The sequence below is a fragment of the Barbatula barbatula genome (assembly GCF_947034865.1).
Source record: "Barbatula barbatula genome assembly, chromosome: 18".
In the NCBI taxonomy this organism is placed as follows: domain Eukaryota; kingdom Metazoa; phylum Chordata; class Actinopteri; order Cypriniformes; family Nemacheilidae; genus Barbatula; species Barbatula barbatula.
This window is the reverse complement of record NC_136781.1, coordinates 9683760-9692648: the sequence shown is the minus strand read 5'-3', so window position 1 is coordinate 9692648 and position 8889 is coordinate 9683760. Positions and strand designations below refer to the sequence as shown.

At 37.1% G+C, this 8889-nt stretch overlaps 1 protein-coding gene across 6 annotated transcripts in view; it reads right to left on the bottom strand.

The window, feature by feature from the left end:
- Nucleotides 1-48: 48 nt before the first annotated feature.
- Nucleotides 49-8889, bottom strand: part of ablim3 (actin binding LIM protein family, member 3) — a 45950-nt gene continuing 37109 nt past the window's right edge. For 3 of the 6 annotated variants that reach the window (XR_013787919.1, XR_013787921.1, XR_013787922.1), the window contains 8 exons: nucleotides 7781-7912; nucleotides 6601-6659; nucleotides 5467-5620; nucleotides 3342-3368; nucleotides 2807-2862; nucleotides 2563-2633; nucleotides 1665-1745; nucleotides 51-1543 (listed from right to left, as the gene is read on the bottom strand). Coding sequence is in view for 1 of the 6 variants with exons in the window: in XM_079479893.1 (XP_079336019.1) it covers nucleotides 1430-1543; nucleotides 1665-1745; nucleotides 2486-2493; nucleotides 2573-2633; nucleotides 2807-2862; nucleotides 3342-3368; nucleotides 5467-5620; nucleotides 6586-6659; nucleotides 7781-7912 (707 nt within the window). In the remaining 5 variants the exon portion in view is untranslated. Of the gene's footprint in view, nucleotides 1544-1664; nucleotides 1746-2485; nucleotides 2494-2562; nucleotides 2634-2806; nucleotides 2863-3341; nucleotides 3369-5466; nucleotides 5621-6585; nucleotides 6660-7780; nucleotides 7913-8889 lie in introns of all 6 variants that reach the window. The other 3 variants (XM_079479893.1, XR_013787918.1, XR_013787920.1) reach the window with 3 other exon arrangements.

Sequence of the window (8889 nt, the reverse complement as noted above, 5' to 3'; positions counted from 1 at the left end):
ACGCCCATCATTTATTCTGACCCCACATCACAGAAATTAATCACAGCTGTACACAAGAAAACAAACTTTTATTGCAATATAAGATGTACATCGTCTTTTGAAACTGACAGATAAATAAAGTTAGCAAGGTAGCGATTAAAAAAAGAGAGAATCAAAAATATGGTTATACTCTTAACTCTCTTTCTTCGCTATGAAATTAATATAACACTTCATAGTCTATTGGGCATACGGGTTGTAAACACTACACACAAAGGCAGATAACACGATGGTTCACCTGTTTGTCAGTGAGGTACGAAACTACAATAATCGTGAGGATGTCAGTATACCACCAGGGAATAAAAGCCCACAGTTGCTGTTAGGTCCCAGTTTACAGTTTGTTAATGGTCACTTGTTGCAAGTCAGATGTGTATTTCTGTCAAATGATGTGTGATTATGAACATGTCTTCCCTGTCATTGTCCATACAACCTATATTTACTCCCTCTGCATCAATGGTCAATTAAATCATGTAACCCAGAAATCACCTATGATAACTAAAACTATTATAAACCCGTTTAAGGGATCACAGCATTTCCTTATCCACTCTTACAGGAAAGACAACTGCCCTAGCCTAACAATACACCTTTTTTTCAAGAGCATAACATTTGGAGAAAAAAGCATTGCAGCTTTCTTCATGGTATCCATTTAGTCATCTGTATGCAAACATATTGAAGTCAAAGATATGTATTTCTACCATCACAATATCCAATGTATGTCTCAGCATACTTAGTCTAATAATCTAATAATAGTCTTTTAGTGATAAAAGTATTCATTCAGTATTCATTACTTCTTGGTAATGACCTGAACGAAGCACAGCACCAAACAGTGCTCCATTACATCTGCTAACATTACAAATAACAGTCAGACTTTGGTATTCATTGTCGAGCAAATCATCTCTTAATTACGATTTTACCCCATCCAAGTTTATGTAGTTCCTACACGACTGAAACAAATATTATTTTATAACATAATCTTGTTTAATCGAGGAGCTTAAAATGGCTAATGTCAGGCTATCCACCCACTCTCATAGTAAAACGATGTTATCGTAATAACTTTATCTACATTCTCAATCCCCTTGCTTGTGCATGAATTAACACATAACATAAGGCATACTATAAATTCCTTCTAATTCCCATTCCTTGTTTTTGTAACGCAAACAAAAGATGTCTGAAAATATGAAATGTGTTTACTTAAATAAATAAAAACTATCCTTCTTTCGTATGGTCTTCTACACTGTCTGATCATTTATTTTCCCTCTCACACGGGACAATTGCACAATTTGTAGGTGCAGTCCAGGCATGACTGTATGTCTCAGGATGTGTTTGTTTAGTTTGACTGCAACAGCTTTTCAGGTCTCTTGCTCTCTGTGTGTGTGGGGGGGGGGAAGAAATGTTAGAACAGCCTGGCTTGTTTCTTCATCTCATTCCTCTTCCACAGTGCCAGTCGGTCAAACTCAGCCATTGTCATTCCAAACACCTGATAGAACTCCTCAGGAGAAAGATGGCGCTAAAATGAAAGGTTACTTTTCAATGAGCAGATCACAATTAAAAAACGATATGTTTTAATTTAAAGCTATACTTTAACAATCTCTGTTTTCAAAAGGGATAGACTAAATCATCTGATTTACCTCCAATCTGGTCCGATCTACATCTTTTGGCAACCTGATGCGCCCCCTTGTGGTCACAATAAGCGCCTCATATGGAAAGACCTGTGGAGGGTGGATATTAAAATGCAATGTGGAAGTTAAAAATGACTGACACAGTAAAGTTATCTAGCTGCCTAATATAGATTGGCTTATTGAATAGGCCTCTATTGTTGTAATTGCAAATTTATGGGCAGTATCAATAAAAATGTGTTGAAATTGTTTTTGCATTTTAAGCGACCTTTTCTACTAAAATACACAGTTATTGTGCTCATTAAATATTTAGCTTATATTCTGTAAACTAAAACAACATTTCATATATTAGTATATACAGTTTAGCACTCTTCTCGGTACTGTGCATTGACGGACCACCCTTTTCTCTCAACCACAGAAGTGACAGGAAATTACTTCACTGTGGTTCAAACCCACTGGTACAGTAGCTGTGACAGAGACAGGAAGTGGCACCAAAGAACAATACGCTTCTCGTCCAACCATGAGCAAAGAGGTCAAACAAACCCCTGACCCATTCATAGCTCCAGGCTCTCTTGTAGTTCCTGACCCATTAAGGGTCAGATGGGATATTACACAGTGCCCTTATGACTTGGAAGTAGTGAATTCTCCATGCTCAAGTTTAAACATGCTTTGACCCGCAGGACATGGCTTTCACCCATCAGGGTTCATTAGACTGACATACAGTAAATCTGGGGTTTTGCTCTGAAGTTGACAGTGGGACAATTTCACTGGTGTTTCTGTATAAAGGAGTTTACAGTCTCTCTTTGAGACCCTTGTTAAGGCAGCTTGCTTACCTTGTACTCTGCTGGAAAAGAAAGAAAGAAAACTCAGTCAGTGTAAGAAAAAGGGTTTAATGAATAAAAATAATAACCTTAATTTACCTCTGATTCCCCAGTTGACTTCACTGCCACTGTCATACTGATAGTAGTCGGCACTCTGTGGCTGGAAAACAAACACACCAGTAAATAAATTGTGGATAGTTTAATAACATCTCCACTTGTTTTCCAGCTCTGTCCTTCCAATGAAATACATATAAGTTGTTCATTATAAAATAAACAGAACAAATGAGGCAAATATTTGATATTGTAGGTAAAGTAACAAAAATAGTACATTACCCTGTGCAATCCATTCCTGCCATATCCGGGTAAAGAAGCTGACTTTGATATGTAGTCTTCAAATTAAAACAACAGAAATTAAAGTTATAATAACTGTTATAAAAAGATGTAACAAGCATATTTCTTAAATTTTCTGTGTTAAGTACAGCCTAAAATTGAGAGTATCATCCATTATTAGACATCAGAGGGCGCCAGTCACCAGGCTATAATCTATGTTGGCTACACTGCAAATATTTAATGGTCATTTGTTATTTAGCAGACACTTCAATCCGAAGTGACTTACACCAAACCTACCACACTCCTCATGGAAATAAAAGCCTTGCCAAAAATATGGAGTGATTTCTCATGTGGATAAGAGGAACCCTGCAACTCAGTAGCTTTCTTAGAACTCGTGTGATAATTTAATACCACAATTACTTAATTCCATTCCCAGTTTAAATCCCTGACAAAATCAGATCCTGCATGTAATCGTAAAACTCTTTTTCCAAAGTCAAACCACACTTTGCACAGGTGACAGAGTTTAAAAGCCACTCACCATCAGCTGTAAAATTTGTCAGAGGAGCTGAAAAAAAACAGAGAGAACCATATAAAATTAATAAATCTATGTTAATAAAAACAGGTTGTTAATTTGGGTTAAACAAGGAAATGTAGCTGTAAACTAGGACCTACCAACTTTCTGTGCATTCTTACAAAAACATAATTCCCTTTTAACTAAGTATAAGGTGCATCGTAGTGTTGATTGCTTTAATTGTCTACCATCAGGTCGGACCCCTGAGCTCTGGGGCTGCTGAATAAACCATTTAAAAAGTCCTTAAACTGTAAACAAACAGAATTGAGAGCAAACTGCGCAGCAGTCACACAGCACATCAAAGCACTGAAGAAGACTGATGAATGCGCATGAGTGGCACTGAAAGAGGAAAAGAAAGAAAAGGAGAAAGCCGAAAGGATCAAGAGGCAAGTTATGGATGCAAATGAAACCCTCTCACAAATAAACAAAACAAAAGCCTTTCATTTCCAAAGAACTTCTGGTGTTTGAATTAACAAATACATCTGAACAGTACTGCACATCCAAGTCCAGTCCAGTTTGACAACTATAAATTAAACATAAGATTTAATATAGTTAGAAAAGATAATGCTGGCATCTCTCTCTTCCCTTTTTATCCCATCTATTCATAAAATAGTTTTTCTTGCTCATCTGGTAGAGCATGGTGCTGGTGATATCAAGGTCACAGGTTCAATTCTCAGTTAATAAACAAGAGAAAAGGTTAAGCCTAATGTCTCTAAAAAAGGCTATAACATTCCTATTTCAACACCTCCTCCCGGCTATACAAGAAAATGATGAACATACAAATTCCCTAATTTCAGGTTAATGCTTTTTTTTTATTTCTGCTACCTCCCACAATCCATGATTTGTGCTCTAGTGGTTTATTATCAGCAGATAGTGTGTAACCTTTCGTTCCGTATGACGTCACCTCTGTATTCCAGTGTATTATCTCAGCTGTATAAAAAAAGAACCCTACAATTCCACTTTCAATCTTCTCTTTTTGTGCTCACTCCCTCTCCCGTTCATCTATTTCATGTGATGTGTAGCAACAGCTCAAAAAGCCTGCAACGTATTTCTATTCGTGGACAGAAGAGGGTATGGGACGACAGCATGGGCCGCACCAGGCATTGAGATCTGTAGTGAGGAATATGAGGGAGGGAAATATAGTAATAGTGGAGCCGAAGACAGAAGGGAAAATTCCAGATGCTTTATCAACTTCCCCATGAGATGCACAGAAATAGAATTAAGGAGAGCAGCCTCCTCACATGCACGCTGTGAGAGAGAGGGAGAGGAAAGATGTATGACGGTAGAACACATCATATATGAAGTGAAAGGCTAACTGACCAGCAAACGACATTATAAAGGTCAGACTGGGCCAGACTTAACAACATTGGCTTAACATTTACATTTTACAGTCGTGGACAAAAATTAGAGACCATTCAAAATTTTCATTTTATCAGCATTTCTAGATGTATGGGGGTCTTTCCAGTCCAGTGTCTATTAAATTTCAACTAAATCAAACCTAAGAAGTCACTGTAACCAATGGTGCAAGTTTAGTGCAGGACTTTTCTGTATGGTGCCAACCGTGGAGACATAGGCATATAGCGCTGCATCTGCTGTAGAGTTGTAATAGTGTTTTATTATGCTGAGTCTGCACTCCTCAGAATATCCCGCCCCTGTAACACTACTGTTTCAGCATACTGTATGCGTCCTGTGTCAATATGTAGAGTCCAGACTGCCTTTACTGTAAAGCGTTCCAGAGCTCCACTGTCTTAATGAAATGGCTCGGTGCCACCTCTTCATCGATCATCCTACCTCACATTGAATAATGACATACTAAAGCCCACTAAACCAACTCCCATACTGCCCGCAGTGTAAACAACACTGCACCTGTTGCCGTCACGCTTTGCCCCAAAGGGATTGTCGGAAAGGAAAATGGGGTCTTACACAAACACAAGCGATGGGTTCGCCCTTTAAAAACGGTGACCGACAATTATGCCACATTGAAGTATTATACGATCGATGACACTACAGCGATCCCCTTCAAACACGCAGATGCACCTAGCGGTTCTCTGTGAAGTGTGGTTGTACATCATCTCTCTGGTGGAGCACTTACAGCCGTTAACAGTGTTGTTGTGGCCCATGCTGTGCAACATCTCCCTGCTCCCGCTGCGGGAGTTCTGCGCGCTGCCCCAGGGGTCGTTGTCATAGGAACCAGAGCGGGCTTTCATCTCCTCCTTCAGGATCAACCTACCGATACCACCCTGAATCTGAGATGGGAGATGAAAATGTAAGAATATAGAGAAATTAAGATGAAGTGTCTTCATAGAAGATCTTGCTTTATATTAGAGATACACCAATACAAAATTTCTCCACAGATACGATTATTCAGTGTGAAATCTGCCGATAGATTTGATTTATGTGTCTTAACTTTCTGAGTGTTATTAATTAATATAATTACTATTAATACTGAACATCAAAACATTTTCTATATACAGAGAACCAGTTCATTGCATTTTCCTGTCCTCATATTTGGAGTGGCTCCAAGGTATTGCATGAAACTCAGGTGAAAAGGTTATATACAGGACCTCTTTCAATATCCTAACATCCTAACCTTTTATAGCGTTAGTTATTTGAGTTATTTTCTAGTGTAGAATATAAAAAATACTATGCACTAAAAAACCTTTAAAAACTAAATAACAATCAAATATTCTTTTTATAAAATAATAATAACATTTTAAAAATATAAAGTAAAAGTAAAAACATTTTTGTAAAATAAGATTTCCAAGTTTTTCGTGTATCTGTAAATATGTAACCTAAAATTTTCAAAAAACATTTCCGGTGTTTTAAAAATGTGTGAAAAGTCTGTAAAAATTAAATAGTAAAATTCATATGAAATGAAATGTTTTACAGTGTATAGTAATATAATACATTTTAGCCTTTAATACAAAACCATTTTCACTTCCAAAAATACTTAATTGACGTTGGATAAACATCCCTTAGGATCTATAAAGAACCCCAATTAACCTCTTTTCTGAATGTATGATTTGAATCCAGATCCTGGATGCTGTTGGTTAAATGGTCTGTGTCTCTGAGCAGATTAATGTGCTGTAACTTGATAGCTGATCTCTGATAAAAATATCCAGGAACGCTGTTTTCCCTGTAAGCTTTAATTACAGACCAAACGCCAGATAAAGACATGTGAAACTAAAGAGAGAATGTTTCAGAGTCCAACTCTTTGAAGACTTACTTTACTCCAGCCATCCTCTTCTCCACCTGAAGAATATCTTCTCCTGGGAGCACGTAAAGCTGAGCCAGAGAGAGAAGCGAGAAAGTCAAGGACAGAGAAATGTCTTGACGAAGCATCAATCAGCATTGAATTAAGCTTCTAGAGAGACACAAGCATATTACACAATAAACAGCCCTGGCAGCAGGGGAAGATATGCAATATAAAATATACATGCAGTCTGTCATCAAAATTTTAACATGAATCCTCTTTTGCACCCACTTGGGGCTACATTTTTTCTCAAAATACTCAAACAAAAAGTCACAACATCAAATATGTGAATGCATTAAGAGTTTTTAGGGGCACAGAACAGCTCATAAGGAAAGTGAAATGCGTTTGAAATGGATTAAGTTTACTACATCATAATTATGGCTACTATGTATGCAAGTCATACCAACTGTTTCCATAATCAGGACTTTTATTGGCATTCATGTATGAAAACAGTTCAAACGAGTGGAAAGAATGCTCTATGATGTTATTCAGAAAATATTCAATTCGATTTATTTCTACACTGTATTTAAAAGTTCAAGGCATCAAAGAAAATTTCAATTACATTTCCTTAACACATAGAACTAGGGATATCAATTTAGCCAAATTCCCATAATCTATCTTTATTTAAAATGAACGATCAGTTTTCATTAATAGTGCTTTAGTTATTTTCCCCTTACTTCAGTTTGTGGCTTATTTTTATCTTAAATGAAAATACAACAATAAAACAAGGACAACAATACTTCTATTAAACGAAGAAATTAAACATTTATTAACAATAGCTCCCCTCCGCCTTCGTGATCTGTCAATCATCACGCCTCACAAACTCATGCATTCATTGTCCCAATGAACTTTCTTTTATTTCTATATAAATGTAAAACGAAGGCGTGTTGGTAGCCAAATAATGTAATAAGTTGTGGTTTTCCATGAGTACACTGCATGTGTTTTTCACATGAGCCACATTCACCTGCATGACCTTGAACCTGATCATCGTCAAGTTATTTCAAGTAAACTGTTAGGAACAATTCATCGACAGTCGATTCCCTACATCGACAACATGTAACTTACTTGATCAACAGTTGAAATACGGCATTGAGATGAAATTACTTGTTTTATTGCACTTGGATGTTGTGTTATGAATACATTTGTCACCTACATTTAGGAGAGCTGGTGTGATGGTAGTAATCTGAGTGCTGGTAGTGTTCAGGTGAGTATGCTGTTGAGAACTTGGAGGACTGAAGGATGTCCTCACTGGTTTTGCTCTTAGTTGCTGGATTGCAGTAATTGTCTGTGGGGAGAACATTCACTTTAAGTGAAATTAACATTTTGAGGTAAAGATATAACAGCACACAAGCAGATTTCAGATGAAAGAAATAACACAGAAGTGTACAAACAACTGCATTGCCCACACACAACAGGCCGCAGCAGGAAATGACTTCAACACAAAGTTCAACCAATCAACACTGATTATAAAGCATTATGCAAAGAATGAAATGCTACATACTGTATGTGAAAGTCATTCTTAGAAACGTTGCAGATTAATATATATTTAGCCAAACTCACTACAGCATTTATTGCATTTCCTGAAGTAAATTCCCATCAACACACAATATTCTGCAAAAATAAGGAAGCACAGACCTCACAAAATATACAGAACACACCACCTTATAGAAAACACTTCACAGTATTAAAAACAAAAACAAACTTTGTCAGAGTGAACAAACACAAAACCCAAACAGACAGATGAGCAAGTGCACAGGGAGAGAGAATACTTACAGAATGAATAGTGACCGAGGACAGCAGAGATAATTGTATTTAAGGTAATAGGGGACAAAAGAGGGAGAAAGCAATAAGGGAGAAAATATTTGCATCCCAAAGAGTTTTCAGTGAGATCTTTTTGTACCAACATGGCAGGAAAGCAACTTGTGTGCTTTCAAAGTATGTCTCTATACTACACAAACACAGCCAGACATTCACACAATAAGTTTATTCACACATACACATCAAACATATGGGTAGCAAAATATTTTCTGTAGGTGTTCATTACCGGCTTGTGATATTAACTCACTGCATGTTCAGGGACATATTTCATTAATGGGTGTACTACCCCTTTAATATTTCCCACCTTTAAATCCCCCAGCTAAGAACATCTTCTGCAGTTTTTGTTTATGTGTGTTTTCCTCTTTATCTATAGCAGGTCATGTGGTGCGCATTACCACAGGTTTTCACATCGTCCTGACCACATTCTAAACTGAGCCCAAAAGT